Source organism: Heloderma suspectum, chromosome 10 (assembly GCF_057233095.1).
Source record: "Heloderma suspectum isolate Gila_16-S chromosome 10, 16-S_ref, whole genome shotgun sequence".
NCBI classification, from domain to species: domain Eukaryota; kingdom Metazoa; phylum Chordata; class Lepidosauria; order Squamata; family Helodermatidae; genus Heloderma; species Heloderma suspectum.
Genome location: NC_139467.1, coordinates 24,961,135 through 24,986,224, shown reverse-complemented (window position 1 = coordinate 24,986,224; position 25,090 = coordinate 24,961,135). Strand labels below are relative to the sequence as shown.

Sequence of the window (25,090 nt, the reverse complement as noted above, 5' to 3'; positions counted from 1 at the left end):
AATGTCAGTTGCACTCCCTGGTGCTGCTGGGTGCTGTGTGTGCATTTTTCCTTTGCTTTTATCCACAATTCACCACTGGAGGAGCAGGAAAAAATGCTATGTCATGACTGGGGATGTACAGACTGTGCAAAATCCATCTGTGTTTCGCAGATCATTAGGCATCTTTCGTTTCATTGTCCATTCGCAGACAGATTTGATTTTTTTTTAATGCAGAAAAATACGCATAGAATTCTGTAAGAGGGTTCACAAAAATTTACATAATTTATGTTAGTACATAACATTTTGCATATTGTCCCTGCGTGCCATTCACCTTTTCCCCACGTATATTTCCAGCGTTAGCAGAAATTGCGTATTTTTGCTATAAATAAATTTGCGTAAATTTCAAGAAAGTAAATAAAAAGGTCCAAAAGTCCACAGACTCCACGTGGCCTGGGGAGACTGGTCTGCAGCAGATGCCACAAGTCAGGTTCTTAGAAATCCAAGCTCATTTTAGTCTATCTTGATTTTCTCCAGCATCCCTAGTCATGACGTCTAAAGGTTATGCAGAGTGAGAGCAATGCTTCCTGTCCTCTCTCTCTGTTGACTTGTGGGTGAAAATAAAGTGGGGAAAGGGTACCCACCAGCACTGGGGAGTTCACTCACCAGTGCTGTCTGACCACTGGTAAGTGGGGCAAATTTCACAGCTCCCCACCCCCGCAAAATGACAACCTTCTAACAGTGCACTTAAGTTGGGGCACGGCATTTAATCAGGACCAGCTAGATGGACTGATGGTCTCACTCAGTGAGTATGGGAAGCCAACCACATTCCACTTCCTACTATATAATCTCCAAACTTTATTATAGAGCTTTATTTTGTGCTACATGGGACAGAAATTGTGCTGAATTAATTCATGCAAGGTGGCGCTATAGGAGTATCTATCGAGAGTGTTTACTTGGCATATCAGGATGCCAATTAATTAATGAGCTGCATTGATTTCCATGTTTGTATTTTAAACAGAAGAAGGGGAGTGGCAGCGACAAGGAATGTATTAGTTTTCATTTGTTTCCGCACACCACCCAAATCTAATACTTAAGATTGTGAGCCCCTTTGGGGGATGGGAGTGTGCAGATAAATACTAACAAAATTGCTGTAAGCCATCCTCAGCCAATGGGATGGGGCAGGGTATAAACAGATAAATATTAGGGCTGCAACACTGAGTAGATGCATTGATTAGGGTAGGCAACCTGGTGCCTTCCAGATGTTTTGAACTACAACTCCCATAAACCCCAGCAGCATGGCCAATGGTTAAGGATTATGGGAACTGAAGTCTAAAACATCTGGAGGGCACACCAGGTTTCCTACCTTAGAATTAATTTAATTAAAAAATCACTTAAAAGGTGACCCAGTTAGTCAGGTGGCAGACCACTTAAAAAAATATTATTAATAATACAAGTACTTATGAAAAAAAAAAGCTACATATGGTACACACCATCTTAGAAGAGGTGTTTCCCCTTCCTTTTCACACACACGGGGGAGAAAGCCTCCTCCAAGATGATGAGTGACACCTGCATGCATCATCTGAAAACTACGGAAGTACTGTTTTGGGCTTCAGAAGAGCTATCTGCTCATACACATTTAATCGAGTAATTTTCGCTTAATTGGATGACAGTCCTAAAATACGTAAATTAAGGACTCAATCCTATACATGTTTAGACCAAAAAAAGTCCTACAACTCCCAGCATATCCCAGTCAGCCATACTGGCTGGGGGATTCTGGGAGTGTTAGGCCTTTTTTTTCTGTCTAAACATGCATAGGATTGAACCCTAAATTAGGTATCTCCAACCTTTTGGGGTCAGTGGGGATTTGGAATTTTGAGAGAGTTTTGTGTGTGCTCTCACAAAATGGCTGCCATGGCGGGTATGACCAGTCACAAAACACCCATTTCCCAGAAGGCAAACTGGTGAGACTCAAAGAAGAATAACTTTCCCAAGAATCTAAGAAACAAGGCAGAAGTGGGGTCTGAGCTTCAAAACACAAAACCACTCTTTTGAACCCAAATAAAGGTGATGTGGGATGGCAGCTCTTGATTTTGAGGCATGCCAGCCTCCCAGTTAAAACAAAAAATAATGTTTTTAAAATCTTTAAGACATAAGAGGGGAAGGGAGCCTGACGGATTCCGAGAAAGGTGTCCATGGGCACACTGGAGCTCACCGGCACCACATAGAAGACTCCAGCGTTCAATGCCGATGCGCTGCCACATTTTTCTTCCCTCCCCTCCCCTCCCACCACCTTGCAGAACATCCCAGCCTTCCCCCAGATGGTGAGAGTTTTAAAAAGCCATAGTGGAAAGTCAGCAAGATGATCCATTTCTGTCTTTCCAGGAGATGGGCAGCATATTTCAAACAAGAGATTGCACCATTCTTCGCGTCCCATTAAAGAGACATGAAGTGTCCCTTTCAAGGGAAGGCACACACATTCTCCAAATATAAAGAAACAGCGGCCCCTTGATTTATACCACAGGGCATCGTTTCACCAGCCCTGATGGGCCCATTCTGCTCAGCAACATCAGCACCGGGGGTGCGGGGAGGAAGAAATGAAAGATGTTTCGAAACAGCCGTGGCATCTTCATAACACACAGTTCACCTCCTGAACCCTTGTCTCTATTTGACTGGGCCATCGCAGCACAAAGATGATGGAGAGGGAGCCTCCGATTGTCAGACGGATCAGCGGTTCGAGAAGGGCATGCACTTGGCGCAATGGCAGAAGTAAATTACCTGTGACAGGTGTCCAACTTCCAGGTAAAAACAGATGATGAATGCATTCCATCCAACCCACAGCACGAGCCACACTGCATACTAGAGGGAAAGAGAGAAAGAGGCAGGGCGACAATTAAAAGTGCACTCTGGAGGAGGCTGCAAACAGCAGGAGAGGCTGGAAGCACGTTCCATCCCTCCATCATCATGCATTTAATAGAAAGCCAGCAACAGAGACTCCCCATTCACTAGACATGTTCTTTCTCTGCTCCAGCTAACAAAGCCCACCGTCTACAGACTGATGGCAGGACAGAGATCTGCAGGGTGTGGCCTAAAACCCTGGGATAGGTACCCACTCCAGTCAATGCCCCTTTCCAGCTTCCAAAATGATACTTACGCATTTGAGAAGCTTAAGAATGTAGAACGGATGTTGCTCTTGTTGACAGTCTGATGCAGCAAACAAACCCAGAGTTTTGTGGCACACTAACAGATTTAGGAGTGTCTAAGGTAGGCAACCTGGTGCCCTCTAGTTCTTTTGGACTATTCCCCATAATCCTTGACCATCAGCCATACTGGCTGGGACTTATGGCAGTTGTAGTTCAAAAGATCTGGACGGTTCCAGGTTGCCTAATCCTGTATTAGATCCTTCCTGATCAGACATAAGTAGTGATAAACACACATACGCACAGGAAGTGGGAACTGCAACACAGTATTGAAGAATATCCTAACAGATGCACTATTAGATGTTCTAATAGATGAAGCATTTCCTGACAGATGGAAATGTTTTATTGTTTTATTGATCTATTTGTTTTTATTGTAACCTTTTGTATTTTGCGTCTTTATTTTTACACTGCTCCGATATCTCTTGATCTGGAACCATCTATACATTTTGTAGGAAAATAGTAATAAATAAACCTTCACTGGGGCAGGGGGATTTCAGAAATGGGGAAAGGATAAAGGACACTACCCCTCTCCCTTCAGTCTTTTCCCTGCTATGCTACAGAGTGTTAAAAGAAGGCTGCCAGCTCCAAACCTGAACATCCGATTGTGAAATAGTAGGGAGGGCAGGCTGTTGTGGAGACAGCAAAAGAGGGAAGGTGTTGTTGTTTTTCCTTTCCTCTCCTTCTGAAATACCTCTCTAGAGTGGAAGGGGGAGGTTTTTTTAACCTCCCGGGATGCATTCCCCCGCCCTCCAAACCTACCTCTCAAGCATAATTACTATAAGCTGTCAAGGTTCTGAGCAAGACAATTCTTCCCCACTCCCATCTCCAGTTTCCTTTGTTTTTGTTATTTTCAATTAACACTCTGACCTTCCATGCCTCAACAGCTATCAGGCACTGACTGAGCTGATAGACCGACACAGTCTGCCTGACTTCTGGTTCCTGTAGACACCCACCCCCTCACTCACCCCCCCCCCCCACACACACACACACCAGCCCTATTCAGGTACGCAGTCAATCACTTACAGGGAAATGTGAGTGGGGAACAGGTCATGCCAAGCAGTCCTGCTCCACTACCACCACCTGGACATCATGAACATCATGTAGTCCCTCCCCATCATATCCGCGCATCAAGAGTGGGGCTACTCAGGGCCTCCCACTCCTCACTCGCATGTTCAAGTAAGTGATTTTTTGAATGGTCGAAGAAAGCTTCTTTCTCAGTCCCTCAGCTGCCACCAATATTCTGGAAGCAAACGGGTCCCTCCCTGTCAGGCCATTTTAGGTTGTTGTTTTAAAAAACAACTTTCTTTTAAGTTTACAAATTATAATCTTCTGCACATCTAGGGAGCTCCCTGAATATGTAGAAACTGGACTGTGCACAAATGGTCTCTCAAAATTCTCCACCTTATTTGTGGGCAGAGAAATTTGAGAGACAATTTCACCGAATTTCTCCAGGGGGAGGAGAAATTCTCAGCTGTGTCTCACAGGTAGAGTCCCCATTGGCAGGGCTTGTAGCACAGCTTCTTTCTTTTTTCATAAGGCAGTTTAGTTTTTTCGTACTGCAACAGCATCAACTGTGTTGGCCCCCATTTTGCATTCACCACAATGCAGGTGTGCGTGTGTGGCGGGGGGGGGGGGCAGGTTGTTTCTAGCTGAAGGGAAGAAATAGAGTTAGCGCTGAGCCAAAATCTGTCCTCCAGTTTCCTGAAAGTTTTCTTCCCCCATGAAAGAGCCTTCCATTGTTCTACCTCATTCTCAGGGTGTTTTATCATTTTGTGGCTTTTTTGAGCTTACCTAATCACTGCTACCCTCCCAGGTTGCCTGCACCTCCTGATCTGAAAAGGCCCTATGGGAGGAATGACCTCATGGTACCTTAAACTGGACATTAATTGAAGTGAAGGAAGCTGAGGAGGCTACAGGCAGCCAGAGAAATAACTGTACAATGGAAAAGCAGGACACTTCCACTCACTCTTCAGCCACCTCCTAAGTAAGGTAGGCCCAGGAAACCCAAACCCAACCCATGAGAATTTCTCTAAAATTTCTTCACCATTGAATTTCCTTTTGAAAGCAACTCATTTTCTTTCAAATTAAATGAGAATGGTCGAAAAAATGTGGAAGAAATTTTCGGCAGAGAGCTAGTAGAAACCACTTCTTTAACTCCTGGGTATGCTATTATTGGGAATATTATAGCAAATGGAGGGGGGTTAACCCTTTCAAAAATCTAAATTCAATGCCACTTCCCCCACCCCTGCTGCTATTTGCCCTGCAAGGGAAAACATGCTTACACTCCACTGAACAAATACCAGCTTCTGGAGAATTCTGTCCTGTCCCCTAGTTCTGAGGCTCTGTATTCCCTGAGGAGAACTCAGATTCAAACAGGGGAACTCAGATTCAAACACGCTTACACTCCACTGAACAAATATCAGCTTCAGGAGAATTCTGTCCTGTCCCCTAGTTCTGAGGCTCTGCATTACCCTGAGGAGAACTCAGATTCAAACAGGTCACAGGTCACCCTACTTCAGGGAGAGCCCTCAGCATACCCTTTTATACCTTCCTGGCCAGAAGACGTCATTTTCCCATTGTCTGATGCTGGGGATGACTCCTCTGCACCTTCTCCTGTACCTCAGAAGGTACCTTCTGCTGAGGTACCTTCTCCTGTACTTCAGCAGAAACAGACACTGTCTTTAAAGAACTACAGTTAGCATCCAGCAGGGGTGGCACCTCTAAAAAACCAGGTTCTGCTAGCCTCCTTAAGACATCAGTTGACTGCAGTCCTTTGCTGGGACAACAGCTCCTTATGGGAGAATACTCCAGCCAGCATGTCATGCAGTGCACTCTTCAAGGCCCTGTTGCAACTCCTGCTTTGCTTAATGCAACCCAAACCAGACAGCAGACGCTGTGGTGCAGTCTGCTTTCCCTGGGCCACATGCCTAGCCAGGGCAATTTCTGTTATGGGATACCTTTTGCGATATGTGAGTTTTCCCCAGCCTGGTGCCCGCCATATGTTTTGGACTAAAATTTTCATCACCCCAACCATTGGCCATACTGGCTGAGGCTGATGGAAATTGTAACCCAAAACATCTAGAGAGCACCCAATTGGAGAAGGTCGGTATATGGCATGGGGGGAAAGGTTAACTCCCCCCCACACACTGCCTTGTTGGAGCTGGTTTTAGCTCTGGGTAATGTGCCATGGGAGATCCAGTCACATCGCCCTGGTTAGTTGCGCCCTGAGATACATCCATAGTTGTTTTCCCAACTGGCCTTCAGGAGCCCTTTGCCAGTCACTATTTATTTATTCATTTCATTTCTATACCGCCCAATAGCCAAAGCTCACTACCAGCCATCAGGCCTTTTTTAAGGCATTATTCTCCCCACATTCACATGGTATAACATTCTCCTAACCCTGTTTTGGAAAAGAAAGCAGGACAACTACAAGACGGGGCTACTTTGGCCTACCTGGTACCTACCAGTATGAGGTATTTGGATCTGTACTGAATGGTGCCAAAGATGCCCAGGATGACAGCCATAATGTGTAAAAAATTTGCCAGGATAGGCACCCACTGATAACCCAGGAAGTCAAATATCTGCCTCTCTAAGGCTGCTACCTGTAAGAGAACAAAGAAAGGGGGGATGGGAGATAGAACAGAGAATTACTCATTCCACAGCATGCATGCATATATATATGTATGTATGTATGTATGTAAATCACATAATTAATGAGAAATCCCACAGACAATTGGTTACAACAGACCAAGATGTTGGCATGATTCATTGGTTGGTGTCGGATGAATATATCATGGTGCAAGAGGACTCATTAGGAAGAACTGGAAGCTGAAGAAGAGAGAAGCAGGAGTGTGTGACCAGAGGAAAGATATAAAAGTGTTAGGGACCACAGGATGAGAGCAACACTCAAATTACAGACAGGCAGAGGGAGCTAGTGTCAAAAGAAGAGCCCTGCTGGATCAGACCAAGGGTTCATCTAGTCCAGCATTCTGTTCACACAGTGGCCAACCAGCTGTCAACCGGGAACCCACAGGCAGGGCATGAGCACAACAGCACCCTCCCACCCATGTTCCCCAGCAACTGGTGTACATAGGCATACTGCCTCAGTTACTGGAGGGAGCACATAGCCCTCAGGACTAGTAGCCATTGATAGCCTTTTCCTCCTCGAATTTGTCCAACCCCCTTTTAAAGCCATCCAAATTGGTGGCCATCACTACATTCAGTGGTAGCGAGTTCCATAGTTTAACTATGCGCTGTGTGAAGAAGTCCTTCCTTTTCTCTATCCTGAATCTCCCACCAAGCGGCTTCATAGGACGACCCTGGGTTCTAGTATTTTGAGAGAGGGCGAAAAATGTCTCCCTATCCACATTCTCCACACCATGCATAATTCTGTAGACCTCTATCATGTCTCCCCTTACCTCTTGAAAAGACCCTCTGTGCTACTGATTTTACAACATGGATGTTCAACCTCTTTCTGCCTAAGGACCAAAATCTGTTTCAGAGAAGCTCTTGGGGACTGCATTCCAGTAGTGGGCGGGCCAAAGGCAAAAGGGGTGGAGCTAAAATATTAAAAATACCAGCATACTGTAGCTTAAAGCTCTTGCAGCCAGTATCAAAGGAGAGGAATTTCAGCCTTTTGGAATGGGGGTAGGGGGGAACCTGGACAAAAGCCAGGAAACCACCACATGATTGGTGGTCAAGGTTGGGGCTGGGGGAAGGGAGCATGCCCAGACAGCTGAATTCAGACCCTAGGAGGGCCAGGGTTGGCTCCCAGTCCTGAGGTTCCCCACTCCTACAATGCACAAACCTAAACTCAGTTATCCTTCGAAAGTGACATTTCTATGAATTTTGCAATGTAGTTCTCCAATCAAATATGTGTATATTAGGGAAGAGCGCAAACAAAGCTGCATATATTGGGGCAGATAATGTCCGAAACTGCAGTGTGTTAGGAAAGCAACACCCATTTTAGAAGGTGACCAACGAGGCCTTGCTTCGGCTAACATCGGGTAGGGGGTGATTTCATGTATTTATTTCATTCTATACCACCCAATAGCCAAAGCTATCTGGGTGGTTCACAAAAATTCCAACTAAGAATGCAACATGGCAGAAGCATAAGATAAGATTGGGGGGGGGGGGTATGGATTTCATTAAGCGCCTCCCTGCCAGTGTCGGGTTTAGGCTGGGGGCAGGGTGCTTGAGCAAGATGGTCCTTGTGAGCCCCCTCCGCCTTGCCAGTGTCACCACCACCTGTTCACGCGACCTCTCCCTCAGGGCCCAATCCACATAACAGATCAGAGGGAGAGCTCAATGCAAGTGGACGACACTGCTGCACCTCCTCACTCTTGCTGCTACTTGCATGCCTGGAGAGGGCAGGGGAACAGGAAGCAACAGGAAGGAGCAGCAGCAACTGGGCCAGGAAACTCTGGCAGTGATGATGCCCCCACTACCACCACGTTGTGGGCCTTGGCAAGTGCCCAATGATCACTGTGACCACGGACACTGGCCCCACTCCCTGCCTTCCCTGCCCCATCCTATCATTCAAGCACTGGATTTGGGTTTGCTCTCTTCTTATGTTCTTCTCCACAGAACTGAACACAGGGAAAACTAGTTCAGAGTGTTTGGTGCAGAAGCCATCTACGCACTGCACTGATTGGCAGCGGGCCTGTGAGATCATGAACCCCCTCTCCTTGAGAGCAATTTTTTCAACTCTTTAACAGTGGGGTGTATTTTTTTTTTGCTAAGGGAGGGGGCCATAGCTCAGTGGAAGAGTACCTGCTTTGCATGCAGAAGCTCCCAGGTTCAATCTCCTTTCCAGGTAGGGCTAGTGAAGAATCTGGTCTGAAACCCTGGAGTGCCACTGCCAGTCAGCGTCAACAATACTAGGCTAAATAGAATCATAGAAGAGTAGGGTTGGAAGGGACTATAGATGGACCAATGGTTGGAAGGGACTATAGAATAGAATAGAATAGTAGTAGGGTTGGAAGGGGCCTACAAGGCCATCGAGTCCAACCCCCTGCTCAATGCAGGAATCCAAGTCAGAGCATCCCTGACAAATGGCTGTCCAGCCTCGTCTTAAAGGCCTCCAGTGTGGGAGAGCCCACCACCTCCCCAGGTAATTGGTTCCATTGCCGTATTGCTCTGACACTCAGGAAGTTTTTCCTGATGTTCAGCCGGAATCTGGCTTCCTGTAACTTGAGCCCATTATTCCGTGTCCTGCACTCTGGGATGATCAAGAAGAGATCCTGGCCTTCTTCTCTGTGACAACCTTTCAAGTACTTGAAGAGTGCTATCATATCTCCCCTCAGTCTTCTCTTCTCAAGGCTAAACATGCCCAGTTCTTTCAGTCTCTCTTCATAGGGCTTTGTTTCCAGTCCCCTGATCATCTTTGTTGCCCTCCTTTGAACCCTCTCCAGCTTGTCTGCATCCTTCTTAAAGTGTGGTGCCCAGAACTGGACACAGTACTCCAGATGAGGCCTAACCAGTGCTGAGTAGAGGGGAACTAGTACTTCCCGGGATTTGGAAGCGATGCTTCTATTAATGCAGCCCAAAATAGCATTTGCCTTTTTTGCAGCCACATCACATTGTTGGCTCATATTCAGCTTGTGATCGACGACAATTCCAAGATCCTTCTCGCTCGTAGTGTGGTTGAGCCACGTATCCCCCATCTTGTAACTGTGCATTTGGTTTCTTTTTCCTAGGTGCAGAACTTGGCATTTGTCCCTATTAAATGCCATTCTGTTGTTTTCTGCCCAGCACTCCAGTCTATCCAGATCACTTTGAATTTTGTTTCTGTCTTCCAAAGTATTAGCTATCCCTCCCAATTTTGTGTCATCTGCAAATTTGATCAGCATTCCCTGCACCTCCTCCTCCAAGTCATTAATAAAAATGTTGAAGAGCACTGGGCCCAGGACTGAGCCCTGCGGTACCCCGCTCGTTACCTCTCCCCAGCTTGAGAAGGTCCCATTGAGAAGCACTCTTTGAGTCCGATTCTGTAGCCAACTGTGGATCCACATGATCGTTGTTTCATCTAGCCCACTTCGAGCAAGTTTGCTCATCAGGATATCATGGGGCACTTTGTCGAAAGCTTTGCTGAAGTCGAGGTATATGATGTCTACAGCATTCCCACGGTCTACAAGGGAGGTGACTTGATCAAAAAATGAGATCAGATTTGTCTGGCAGGACTTGTTTTTGACAAATCCATGTTGGCTTCGAGTAATCACGGCATTGTTGTCAAGGTGCTTCCAGATGGATTGCTTTATGATCTGCTCCAGAATTTTCCCAGGGATTGATGTCAGACTGACTGGTCTGTAGTTCCCAGGTTCCTCCTTTTTACCCTTTTTGAAGATAGGGACAACGTTAGCCCTCCTCCAGTCATCTGGCACTTCCCCGGTCCTCCATGATTTCTCAAAGAGAATAGACAGCGGTTCTGAGAGTTCTTCTGCCAGTTCCTTTATTACTCTAGGATGCAGTTCATCTGGCCCTGGAGATTTGAACTCATTCAAAGTAATGAGGTGTTCCTTGACCATATGCCTGTCGATCTCAAGCTGCAATCCTGCCCCTTCAGCCTGTACTTCGCCTTTGCCAGGGGGGTCATAGACCCTCTTTTGGGAGAAGACTGAGCCAAAGTAGGAATTGAGCACCTCTGCCTTTTCTTTGTCATCTGTTATCATTTTGCCATCCTTATTTAATAGCTGAACAACCATTTCTTTCCTCTGCCTTTTACTATGCACGTAGCTGAAGAAAGCCTTTTTGTTGTTTTTAGCATCCCTCGCTAACCTCACCTCGTTCTCCGCTTTAGCCTTCCTGACGCCATCCCTGCAATTCTGTGCTACCTGCCTGTACTCTTCCTTTGTTACTTGGCCTTCTTTCCACTTCTTATATGTGTCCTTTTTTGTTTTCAGGTCATCCCTAAGCTTTTTGTGAAGCCACATTGGCTTCTTCTGTTGTCTTCCACCTTTTCTTCTTGTTGGAATTGTTTGTGATTGTGCCTTGAGAATTTCCTTTTTTAAAAGTTCCCACCCATCTTGGACTCCTTTTCTCGCTAGCATTGTTTGCCATGGGACCTTACTGATCATTGTTCTGAGTTTATTAAAATCAGCTTTCCTAAAATCCAGGGTACGCGTTTGAGTACACTCGGCTTTTGCTTCCCTTAGAACCAAGAACTCAAGTACAACATGGTCGCTTTCCCCCAGAGTTCCTGTAACTGCTACTTTATCCACTAAGTCATCTCTGTTGGTTAGGATCAAGTCAAGGATAGCCGATCCTCTAGTTCCTTCCTCTACTTTCTGTAGGAGGAAGTTATCCGCCACACAAGTCAGGAATTTCCTGGAGGGGCCATGTTTTGCAGAATTTGTCTCCCAACAAATATCGGGGAAATTGAAGTCCCCCATTACTACTACATCATGCTTCCTTAAAACATTGGCTATTTGCTTTTCAAAAGTTTCATCCTTGGCTTCTCCTTGATTGGGTGGCCGGTAGTAGACTCCGACCACCAGGTTCCTTTTATTCTTTGCTCCATTTATTTCAACCCAGATGCTCTCGATGGGGCTACCAAGCTCCTCCTCCTGTATTTCTGTGCAGAGATATGTATTTTTCACATACAGTGCAACCCCGCCTCCCTTTCTGTTCCTCCTGTTCTTTTTGAACAAGTTATATCCTTCAACTGCTGTATTCCAGTCATGAGAGTCATCCCACCAAGTCTCAGTTATACCTATCAAGTCATAATTTCCCTCCTGTATTAAGAGTTCAAGTTCGTTCTGTTTGTTTCCCATACTCTGGGCATTAGTATATAGACATCGAAGACCATGTGCTTCATAGTCTGGCTTTCTTCCTACCTGTGTCTGAAGACTATTATTGGGCGCTATCAGCGCTGTTCTCTCCATTGCAGTGCATGCGCCTACGTCCATTGTTACCCCCAACATTACATCTCCCTTCCCCGTAGGATTCAGTTTAAAGCCCTCCTGATGAAGTTCTTCATGCTGTGTCCAAACACATTCTTCCCAGCCTTTGTGAGGTGCAACCCATCCCTAGCCAACAGCCCATCTTCCAGGAAGTATAGCCCGTGGTCCCAGAATCCAAATCTCTCTCGTCGGCACCACCTTCGTAGCCAGTCATTCACCCGGAGTATTTTTCGTTCCCTTTCTATCCCTCTTCTAACTACTGGAAGGATGGATGAGAAAACTATCTGGGCCCCAAAGTTCTTGAGTTTCCTTCCCAAAGCTTCAAAGTCTGACGTGATCTCTTCGTAGCTCCGCTTGGCGGTATCATTTGTTCCCACATGGATGAGAAGAAAGGGATACCTGTCAGTGGGCTTTATGAGTGCAGGCAACCTTTCAGTCACGTCTCTAATCTGTCCTCCCGGGAGACAACATACCTGGCGAGTCCACGGGTCTTCGCGACATACTTGGGTCTCGATCCCACGCAGCAAGGAGTCTCCCACTACTACCACTCTTCTCTTCTTCTTCTTGTAGGCCTGGGTTTCATCGCCTCTGTTTGACTGACCTTTAGCCTCTTGCTCACTCTCATGCAGGTTCCCCTGTGATTCTTCCTCTGCAGGCTGTCCTCCAGTCTCATCTGCAAGTACCTGGAATCGGTTCCACAGCTCCACCGCTTCCACTGGTGCAGCGTGGCGTCTAGTTCTTCTTCTCCTAACTGTCACCGTTTTCCAAGGAGTATCCTCTACTCCATTTTTCTTCTCCTCAGCATTTCCCACTTCTGCCTCATCTTGCTGTTGCTCTTCAAGCTTCTGGTCTGCCCTTTGCTTCTGTAGTTCCCCCATTCTGTCCAAGAACTCTTCGTGTTCTCTTATTCCCCGGAGGGTCGACAGTCGCCGCTCCAGTCCACTTACTTTTTCCTCCAGCAGCGTGATCAACTTGCACTTGTTGCAGGTGTAGGCCATGTTGTTCTCAGGCAAGAAAACAAACATTGCACACACCTTGCAGGTCACCACCACCGGAGAGTCTTGTCCTTCCATAGCCTCTTTTCCCTTTTTGTGTCTAGCTTTGTGATTGTTCTAGACTAGCCTGTGCCTGCTCCTCTACTCAGGAGAGGTTAAAAGCAGAGTCCCACTGGTGTGAAAGTGTGTGTTACAAGACAAATAAATGGAAAAAAGTTAGTTAAAATAAAAAATAAAAATAATTTTAAAAAAAATGTTAGGGGCCTCCCCCTTGACCTCCCCTGCTGAACTCCCCTGGCCAACTCCTGTTTGCTCCCCCTGTTCGCTCGCTCTGTTCGCTCGCTCTCTGGGAGCTTGCCTGCTTCTGTAGTCCCTGGACCAGCTGGAGCAGCTTGCTCTGCTCTGCTCTGCTCAGCTGGGAGGCGGGAAACAGACTGGAACAGACTATAGATGGACCAATGGTCTGACTCAACAGAAGGCAGCTGCCTAAATTCTTGAGTTGATTCCAGTAAATAAAGCATTGAAGGAATACTAACTTGGATAGACTTGGAATCAACACTTTATAAAATAGATTGAAAACAGGCAGACATCCCACCTAAAGCTTGGAAGGAGGGGCAAGATGGACAACTCAATCAGTGTGTCCAATTCACTGGCACGTATGTCTGTTACTCAAAGCTGTGGTTTTCCCAGTAGCAACGTACGGCTGTGAGAGCTGGACGATAAGGAAGGCTGAGCGCCGAGGAATCGATGCTTCCGAACTGTGGTGCTGGAGAAGACTCTTACGAGTCCCCTGGACTGCGAGGAAGTCAAATGAGTCCATCCTCAAGGAAATCAACCCTGAGTGCTCATTGGAAGGACAGATACTGAAGCTGAAGCTCCAATATTTTGGCCACAATGCGAAGAGAAAACTCCCTGGAAAAGACCCTGATGCTGGGAAAGACTGAAGGCAAAAGGAGAAGGGGACGGCAGAGGATGAGACGTCTAGATAGCATCACCGATGCAATGAATATGGACTTGAGCACGCTCCGGGAGAGAGCGGAGGACAGGAAGGCCTGGCGTGCTATGGTCCATGGGGTCACGAAGAGTCGGACACGACTGAACAACAACAACAAAATGTCTGTCAATAACATTGTGAAGGTGGGGGAAGCTAGGCTTGTTCTATGGGACAGAAAGACAATGTGGCGAAACCACTGTTTCAAAGGCGCATCAGTACATATCCTATGGAGTCACCCACATGTTTAGTGAGAAGTTTTTCAAAATTTAAGACTCCATTCCTTTTTGTCTCCACAGAACAGAGTGACACATATCTGTACCTGGTCAGGCTCAGACTAAGAGTGGAAGACTGCCAGAAAACAAGCAATCAGAAACCCAGCTGTTTCTCCATAGGAAAGGCCTTGCAGCTAACAAAATCACTTCATAAAAACTCAAAACACTGCTTCTGCCCAATTAACTATTGATTTTTTTTATTTACTGCATTCTATCTTGTATGTTTGAGGGTGTTTTTTGTTTTGTTTTTTAAAGCTGTCCTGCTAGGAGGTATTCAGCCGGACATTTTAGAGCCATACAGCACTTAAGAGTGCAATCTTATGCATGTTTAGACCAAAAAAAAGTCCTACATTTCTCAACATGCTGCAGCCAGCCATGCTGATTCACAAACTGATGCAGAAAAGGGGATGGAACAATCTCAACATTGGGAAAATGAGGAACTGAGCAGAAGTGAACTTGACGGTTTTGTTTGTCTCTAAAAACAATTTCATATGGCTTAGCCACTGCCTTTTCTTTTGTTAGCCTGTGGGAAAAGCAGGCAGAGAATGGCGGTGATTTAATCCCCTGTGAAGCTGCAAGCTCTACAGCACAGGTAGGCAAGCCTTTTTTGGCCATGGGCACATTTGGCAATTTGAGAAACTGTCCTGGGCACCACCACAAAATGGCTGCCATGGGAGGCATGGCAAAGGACAAGTAAAACAGCTCAAAACACTGGGTAAAAAAAGGCAGAGGTGGGGTGTGAGCACCAACACACTAAACAACTCCTTTGAACCTACAGGTTTCAGCCTCTGAGATCCAGCCTATATGTGAAATCCTCCCTAAGCAGGAGGACTGCTCCTCCTGTGCTGGACTGCTACTCCCATCAACCCCTTCTGGGGACAATGGGAGTCACAGTTTAGCATACCAGGAGGACACCCAGTTCTGCAAAACGGCCACCTTACTATTTTGTGGTGGCAGCTCTCAGAGTAATTGGGGGGTAGGGGCCATATGGCTTGGAGGTCCGTGTTCAATAGAGCCATTAAGAACCTAATTAGCCTAATCTAGAAGGTGAAGCCGCCTGCACTAGTGATTTATGGCCGGTTGTCAGGCTGCTCTCCTGAGGAAGATTGGCTTTGAGCGGAGGATGGGGAAAAAGGAGAAACACACACACGCACATGATTCTTGTCCTTGAGGTAGCTTATTTCAGTGGACTGCAAAGAACAGATGACAGGGACCCAAGGATCCTTCCTCTTTTCCATTTATGAGCAACATCAATCCAGAGGAGTGCCCATCTCATAAAGGAGCTGGCTCCCTTGTCCTCTCAAAAGTCTAGGCTGCCATTAGAGGGCAGCATATCTGTTCATCTCCCTTCCAAATTTCTATTTTCCCACATTCTTAGAAGTTCATCCACTCTCCCGCCCCCAAAGTATACTGCTTTCTTGACAGGCAGACGTCTACCGATGGAGCAGTGTAAGTGTTAGGGCACTCCATTGATTAAAGATGTTTCGGTGGATTAAATATCCGGCTTTTCATCGATTCATGACTTAGTTGATTTTTCAATTATTATATTTACTTCCTGCCTTTCCTCCACAATGTAACTCAGGGAGGTGTCCATGGGATTTCCAGGTAATCGTTCAAACACAGAGTTGCTTAGCTTCAACAAGATGGCCACATCCTGGGAAACAAAATCTTAATATAGGTGCCCTTCAGGACATGGGAGAGCAGAAGGTAAATCTACTAGTGCATCTCCAGATGACTTACAGTAGATCAGGGGTGGGGAACCTCTTTTAGCCCAAGGGCTGAATGCCATTTTGGAGAAGCTCTCAGGGGCCACATTCCAGTAGTGGGTGGGGCCCCAAACACCAGCATATTGTAACTTAAAGCCCAGGGCACAGTCTGAAGACACATGAGGCAGCCACCTTGCTGAAGCTAAGCAGGTTTGGGTCTGGCCAGTGCTTGGAGGGGAGACCACCTGGGAACCACATGTAGCCACCTTGAGTTCCATGATGGAAGATAGGTGAGATATAAATGTAATAAATAAAATAATACATGAATAAATTAAAGCTCTTTTTGCCAGTAACTAAGCCTTAGGAGAGGCATTTCAGCCTTTTAGAATGAGGAAAACACTGCACAAAAGTAGGGAAGCCATCAAACTATCAGTGGGTGGCGCCTGGGGAAGGGGTGTGGCCATCTGGGGAGCCCCAGGAAGGCTGGATTTGGCACCCAGGCCTGAGATTCCCTGCAGTAGATCATCAAGGCTTTCTGAGTGCTTACTTAGAAGCTGCAGCAGCAACCACAACAAAGCCTTTTTGGATTGTTGCTCATTTCCTAGATTAGCCTCCTGAAACTGAAGAAAGCTAGAAAGGAGAAAAACCAGGAGTGTATTTTTTGTGTACGGAAGGATTATGACCTCAGTTCTGGTACTGAAAAGAAATCCCTGGATGGAACATGTGTTCAAATTTTGTCCTTCTTGCCACTATACTGTTTCCCACACAAACAACTATTTTGCACCAGGCTTTGGTTGGTGGACCTCTAGGTTCTAGTAAAAAAAAACTATGTAGATCCAGAGAGCCCCAAGTCTGCCTGCCTCTGCTTCAGTATACTGAAAAAGGTGTGGAACTTGCAATTAAAGAAACAAAGGAAGAATCTGCAAATTATTCACAATTTAATAAGCTCATCCATTGGCTTGTTTCTGGGCTTTGAGGGCATTTTAGATCTCTTATCAGCTGGCAGCTGACTGCTAATTGTCCCAAACAGGAACGGATTCTCTATTCTGCCTAGAGAAAATAGTTGTGCCACGGTATGAACGAGGGAGGGGCAAGACAGATTTGAATGAGTGTTCAGTTCACCAGCCGGCACATCCATCAAAATGGGCTTCCAAGGCAAGGGGGGGGGTGAGAGGAGCTGGACAAAGCGTGGAAAGAAAACAAGCAATAAGCCCTGATTTTAAAGGTACGCTTGTTTGCAGCCGCATATGCGCTCAGGCTCTTCCTTACTCCTTCAACAGCCTCCCTTCATTATGCCCCATGAAGGCACATATCAACTGCTGTAAAGATAATTCAGTGCTGCACCAGATCAGAACCATCGCTGCATAGATGAACTCCGGTTCATCAAAAAATGAATCAGTTTCTGCTTATGACACTATGAGATGGCCCTAAACACTCATTAGCAGAGATGTGAGATTAATTACGTAGTACTGGCTGAGGTGGGGGCAGGATTTGTAAGCTTCAGAAACCAAGGAACTGCTAGTATCTCATTGTTAATTCATTTGTAACCCTAAGATGGTTCATACACTCGTGCACATCACTTCATTTCTCACCACTCGGCTCCTTGGTGCCTGAAAACTGTGCAGCTGCACATGTGAACAGATTCCAGTAGAATGTGCCATTAGGGTGGACACCCAACCTGATGCCCTCCAGATGGTTTGGACTACAACTTCCAGCATTCCTGACCATTGGCCATGCTGGCTGGCGGTTGTGGGAATAGGAATGTTGGAGAAATCCACAATGGAACCAAAAGAATTTGGATTTTCATGAAACCGACCCGTGGATTCCGCAGCAGACCGGGTTTTCCCGTTGGGCTGTTTCCATGAACTTGCGGTCCGGTTTTCTAACTTTCCCAAATTTTGCGCAAATTTTGTTGTAAAAAACACACACTGTTTAAAAAAAAACAGCCAAAAATGTGCATTTCCCCCATAGGCTAAAGCATGAAAATGCATATTATGGGGGAATGTGGGCATTTTGACATGTGCAAATTTGTACAAATTTGGAACCCACCCTCCCGATTCCAGTGATGGGCGGACGACGGAATGAAAGGTGCCTGACAATCTGCAAAACACAATCTGTGCATCCCTAGCTGGGGGTTGAAGTCGAAAACATCTGGAGGACATCAGGTTGGGGAGGGCTGTGTTATGTGGTGACAATGTGTGATGCTCCATGGACATACTGACTTGTGGATCCAAATCTACTTTGAATGACATTTTCTTAGTAGAAAGGCAGAATACAAATCACGTAAGTGTGTGTGTGTATACATATATATATATATACACACACACACACGTGCTATAATCTAAAATAGAAAAGGATTAAAAATTAGGAAAACTAAAACAAATTAAGGGCACACTCCTATGCATGTTTAGACAGAGAAGAGGCCTACAACTCCCAGCATTCCCCAGCCAGCCTGGCTGGGGCATGCTGGGAGTTGTAGGCCTCTTCTCTGTCTAAACATGCATAGGATTGCTCCCTAGAAGACTAAATATACTCTAAAAGCAATTTCCCATTTTTAAAATGTGTTGTATCAACAAGCACTTAAACACATCAAGACCATAATTCAATCAATGTAGTAGACCCACAGTCCAATGATTTAGTTATATCCCCAGACTTTGCCCAATAATTAAGTCTTTTCACTCCCTGAGCTCTTATTAAACAGCCACAAGCTAGCAGTACTGAAATGAGAATAAATAAGGTCCTCTTCCTCCAACAGGAGTCTGCCTCCAATGAAAAGAGATTTTCTGTCAGAGGAAGGGTACATTTGGACTCAACCAAATGGGGTGCCACTTGGGATACCAGCCTAGTCACAAGGGTATGGAACCTCTTTTTGATTTTGGAGAAGCTCACCGGGAGGGGGGGGGACATTCCAACGATGGGTGGGGCAGAAGGCAAAATGGGGTGGAGCCAAAAGCAAAGGGGGGAAGGGCCCAAACACTGGCATATTGTAGCTTAAAGCTCTCCCTGCCAGTAACTCAGTCTTAGGAGAGGCATTTCAACCTTTTAGAATGGGGGGGGGAACCCAAGCAAAGGCTGGGAAACCACCAAATGATTGGCAGTTTGGGGAAAGGGGTGGGGCGATCTGGCAAAATGCAGAGGACTGGATTGGAATGCTGGGGGGGGCTAGATTTCACCCCTGGGTATGGTGAGAATAACCCAAGAACAATGTTATTGGTAGGCACTGGAGAATGAAGATGCAAACATCTCCACACTAGCCTACCTGTGTCTTTCTCATGTCTTAAACCTGCCTTTGTTGACTGACTGGTACAGATGGCACTTTGGAAGAGGGACCGTGGCTTAATGGTAGGGCACCCTCTTTGCATGCAAAAGGTCCCAGGTTCAGTCCCTGGCATCTCCAGGTAGAGCTGGACAAAACCGCTGCCAGGCAGTGCCCTTGATGCCACTAGGTGGGTGGCATTACAGTCAACCATCCACTTTGTCCAGAACTCTGAGCCCATTGATATTCTGTGCCCATTGCACAGCTACCGCTCCACTCCAGAGCAACCTTGAAATTAATTGCACCCCGATGGACCATTATCCTTGAGTGCTGCTATGTTATTTGCCATATGCCTCAGGGTCGGTGGGGATTTTACTTAATTAAGCTGCACTGGAACTGACATTTGCAAAGTAGTGAACCTTCTGGAACCACCAGCAGAGATGCCATGTGCAGTCTCAGCCTCAAGATCTCAAGATTTGTGGGGAGGCTCTCTAGCAGGAAGGAAGCTCACCACTGAGAGTTGGAGGAAGGTGGAACACAAGTCCAGCAGTTCACCAGTCCTGTTCAAATGGGCACACAAGGCTGTTGGAAAAGACGGTGCAAAGAGTTTGGAGTGAGAAGTCATCTGTATGCTAATGACACCTCACTTGCCTCCTCAGATCTCAGCGCCACAGCCTTAGTGAAGTTCTACAGGTTGGCAGGATGGCTGAAGATGAACCCAAGGTAAGACTCAAATGGTTCTGGTACTTAGATGTTGTGGCATGAGCTTGGTCAGGACATTAATTAACTCAGCCTTCCCTACCTGGTGCCTGCTAGATGATTTGACTATAACTCCCAGCATTCCTGACCATCAGCTATGCTGGCTGGGGCTCATGGGAAATTTATTTATTTATTTATTTACTTACTTACTTATTTACAATATTTATATACCACTCCATATCCAGAACAGATTTCAGAGTGGTGAGCACAAAAGACCAAACAGTAAAAGAATAAAATGATTGAAACACCACATTCAAATTATACTTGTTTAAAAAACACAATGCCAATAAAAACCATAACTGATCAATTAAGGAATGCCTCCTGGAACAGTGCTGTTTTCAGGAGGCACTGGAAACAACACAGTATTGGTGCCTGCCTGACCTCCAGGGGCAGGGAATTCCAATACACTGTTGTGTATTGCTGACCTTGCTTTGTGATTGAACCTCTAAGCTATTTGACCTAGGATTCCTGCTTGACTCCTGCTTCTTGGAAACAGAAGTTCTGCTTATCTGTGTGTTGACCTTGGTTGCTCTTCAGACCTCTCTTTTAGAACTCCCTCTCTTGCCTGGTAAAACTGTGCCTCTGTCTGTTGCCTGTTTATTGACTTGCTTTTGGACTGGCCCTTAGTTTAACCCAACGCTGAGCCTGATTCAGCCATGGCAGGACACGCCCCTCCTTTATACTATCCCTGAGCCATGGCAGGACACGCCCCTCCTTTATACTATCCCTGAGCCATGGCAGGACACGCCCCTCCTTTATACTATCCCTGAGCCATGGCAGGACACGCCCCTCCTTTATACTATCCCTGAGCCATGGCAGGACACGCCCCTCCTTTATACTATCCCTGAGCCATGGCAGGACACGCCCCTCCTTTATACTATCCCTGAGCCATGGCAGGACACGCCCCTCCTTTATACTATCCCTGAGCCATGGCAGGACACGCCCCTCCTTTATACTATCCCTGAGCCATGGCAGGACACGCCCCTCCTTTATACTATCCCTGAGCCATGGCAGGACACGCCCCTCCTTTATACTATCCCTGAGCCATGGCAGGACACGCCCCTCCTTTATACTATCCCTGAGCCATGGCAGGACACGCCCCTCCTTTATACTATCCCTGAGCCATGGCAGGACACGCCCCTCCTTTATACTATCCCTGAGCCATGGCAGGACACGCCCCTCCTTTATACTATCCCTGAGCCATGGCAGGACACGCCCCTCCTTTATACTATCCCTGAGCCATGGCAGGACACGGCCCTCCTTTATACTATCCCTGAGCCATGGCAGGACACGGCCCTCCTTTATACTATCCCTGAGCCATGGCAGGACACGGCCCTCCTTTATACTATTCCTGAGCCATGGCAGGACACGGCCCTCCTTTATACTATTCCTGAGCCATGGCAGGACACGGCCCTCCTTTATACTATTCCTGAGCCATGGCAGGACACGGCCCTCCTTTATACTATTCCTGAGCCATGGCAGGACACGGCCCTCCTTTATACTATTCCTGAGCCATGGCAGGACACGGCCCTCCTTTATATTATTCCTGAGCCATGGCAGGACACGGCCCTCCTTTATATTATTCCTGAGCCATGGCAGGACACGCCCCTCCTTTATATTATTCCTGAGCCATGGCAGGACACGCCCCTCCTTTATATTATTCCTGAGCCATGGCAGGACACGCCCCTCCTTTATATTATTCCTGAGCCATGGCAGGACACGCCCCTCCTTTATATTATTCCTGAGCCATGGCAGGACACGCCCCTCCTTTATATTATTCCTGAGCCATGGCAGGACACGCCCCTCCTTTATATTATTCCTGTATGCGTGCTGATTTAGACCAGGTGATGATCATTCATGCCTTTGTTTTCTGCAAGCTAGACTAGTGCAAGGCACTCTTCTTTGATGACTGACTATCTTTCATCTCTAAGGATGTCATGAGATCCTTTCATTATTATTTTTGCTGCAAAAGACAAACATGCCTACCCCTCTGGAAAGTTCATCATGTTTATAACACAGCAACTTGGATCCTTAACAGGATGTTCAATGGGGCTGGCTTCCAATTAAGTGCTGCAGTCCGAAGGGTTTTTCCAGTTTTTTTGCTTAGCAGCCATTAGTAAATTAGGAAGCTTCATGTAACATATGTTAAGTAGATTTGAATAATTAAATTCCACCAGCATTGTTTGGGGTTCTAATATTAATTCATATCAAATCATCTCCTGGGTATCTTTCTAATTTGGATATTTGAATGCCAGGACATGACGACTGAATGTGTAAATGGTCTGCTACCATGAAACCACACATTAAAAACATTTCATTTGTGTTTAGTGATGTTCTTAAACCTGTTAGCTGTTTTGATGGTCTCAAAGACAGGATAAAAGATTATTGGAAGCAGGGAGGCTGGTGGATCAAATTTCGGTGGGGTAGAGAGTCCATTCTGGGTTGTAGTTACAACCAGCCAGAAGTCTAAAGGAGCTATCCAAGGTGCTTGACCCATTTGGGGGACTGGACAAATTCAGGGTGGATAAGGCGATCAATGGCTACTAATTCTGATAGCTGTATGCTACTTCCAGTATCAGAGGCAGAATGCCTAGGTATAACAGATGCTGGGGACACAAGCAGGATGGTGCTACTGCACTCATGACTTACTTGTGGGTTTCTCATTGGGTCATCTGGTTGGCCACTGTGTGAACAGAATGCTGGACTAGACAGTCCCTTGGTCTGATCCAACAGGGCTCATATGTTCTATTGAGAACATCTCACTGTACTCAATGGGACTTACTCCCAGGTAAGTGTGTCTAGCAGGATTTGGCAGCTTCTGAGGGTCAGGGGACCACATTGCCCCTGCAGAACCCACCAGAGGCTGTCCCCTGCCACTGCCACCTCCACCACTGAATTTGCTGTGGTGGCAGCAATATAAGAAACAGCAGTTGCAGAGGAAACAAAGCACACGAGGACTGTGTTTACTTGCAGAATCACACTCCTGGGAGGTTTCTGGCAGTGCAATGCTGCTTCTAAACAAGCCATGTGTTCCCCACACGGCTTGTTTTCTTCCAAAATCTGTTTGTTTTTGCTGCTGCCACCCCACCACCACATTCAGAGGGGGAGGGCCGCCCCCCAAGAACAGTCAGGGGTGTTGCCTGCAGTCCACAGGACATGAGTTGCCCACTCCTGGTCTATAGGAGTGCAGCCCAGAACCCATTAGTGAGTCCCTGTCTATTTATTTATTACATTTCTATACCGCCCAATAGCCAAAGCTCTCTGGGTGGTTTACAAAGATTAAAAACATTTAAGAATATAATATACAAATTTTAAAAGCCAATTCCATAAAAAAAAAACAACTAACAGACAATATACACAAGAACATATATCTAAACAACTTCAACAACCAATCCCAAAGCAAACAACCATAACCATAAGCCATTCCAGGATCAATTAAAACTTATCATATACTGCCAAATGCCTGGGAGAAAAGTCTTAACCTGGCACCAAAAAGATAACAATGTCAGCGCCAGGTGGGCCTTGTTGGGGAAATCATTCCAAAATTTGGGGGCCACCACCAAGAAGGCCCTCTCCCTTGTCACCGTCTTCCAAGCTTCCCTCGGAGTAGGCAGCCGGAGGAAGGCTTCAGAAGTTGAGTGTCGTGTACGGGTAGGTTTGTGTCAGGAGAGGCGCTCCATCAGATATTGTGGTCCCAAGCCATGTAAGGCTTTATAAGTTAAAACCAGCACCTTGAATTGGGCTTAGAAACATACAGGCAGGCAGTGCAAGTGGGCTGGAATCGATCTTATATGTTTGGACCTTCTGATCCCCGTTATCAATCTGGCCACCACATTTTGCACAAACTCCAGCTTCTGAACCGTCTTCAAAGACAGCCCCATGTAGAGTGCCTTGCAGTAATCTAACTTGGAGATTACCAGAGCATAGCCAACTCAAGCCAGGTTATCCCTGTCCAGATAGGCCCATAGCTGGGCCACCAACCGAAGTTGGTAGAAGGCACTCCGTGCCACTGGGGCTACCTGAGCCTCAAGTGACAAAGAAGGCTCAAGGAGAACCCCCAAGCTATTAACCTGCTCCTTCAGGGGGAGTTCAATCCCATCCAGAACAGGTTGAGCACCTTCCATCCAGTCATAAGAGCCACCCACTAACAGCATCTCAATCTTGTCTGGATTGACTTTCAGTTTATTAGCCCTCATCCAGTCCATTGTCGCAGCCAAGCACCAATTCAGCACATCCACAGCCTCACCTGAAGAAGATGAATAGGAGAAACAGAGCTGCGTGTTGTTAGCATACTGATGACAATGCATTCCAAAACTCCGGATGACCGCACTCAATGGTTTCATGTAGGTATTAAATAGCATGGGGGACAAAACTGACCGCTGTGGAACCCCATGCTGGAGAATCCACAGGGCCGAGCAATATTCCCCAAGCACCACCTTCTGGAGCTGACCATCCAAGTGCAGTGCCTCCCACTCCCAGCTCAGATGATCATCCCAGAAGGATACCATGGTTGATGGTATCGAAAGCTGCTGAGAGATCAAGGAGAATCAACAAGGTCACACTCCCCCCGTCTATATCCAGACCTCCTTGTGGTCCTCTGAAGAAGGCAAGAAAATTGGGGAAAGGCTTGCTTATCCCTCACGACTCTGACTCCTGATGTGTTGACTACAAGTTCCATCATCCCCAGCCACCATGGACACAGATGGTGGGAGTTGTAGTCCAGCACATCAAATGGGTGCCAGGTTGGGCAAGGCTGACCTATTTCAATGCCCCAGCTACATATTTGTACCAATGTATAAATACTGTGTATGTGCATATGGTCATCATATACCACATGAGAAAAGCCCGGGGCTTCTTGGGCACCGAAACCAAAAGGGAGAGCTTACAGACCATCCACATTTGCTCCTGATGTGCTAAGTGCAAGCTGTAGGCCAGTTTATCAGAGCAGGAAATTAGGTTTGTCTGGCATGATTTGTTCTTAATAAATGTATGACGGCTGGTAGTAATAATTGTTCTGTTCCTCCAGGGCGAT

General features: G+C 46.5%; 1 protein-coding gene across 3 annotated transcripts in view; it reads right to left on the bottom strand.

Moving 5' to 3' along the window:
* Window positions 1-25,090, bottom strand: part of NKAIN1 (sodium/potassium transporting ATPase interacting 1) — a 99,875-nt gene that overhangs the window by 22,869 nt on the left and 51,916 nt on the right. For all 3 annotated transcript variants that reach the window (XM_084814396.1, XM_084814398.1, XM_084814397.1), the window contains 2 exons: window positions 6,641-6,778; window positions 2,755-2,835 (listed from right to left, as the gene is read on the bottom strand). In XM_084814396.1, the coding sequence (XP_084670522.1) occupies window positions 2,755-2,835; window positions 6,641-6,778 (219 nt within the window). The remainder of the gene's footprint in view (window positions 1-2,754; window positions 2,836-6,640; window positions 6,779-25,090) is intronic.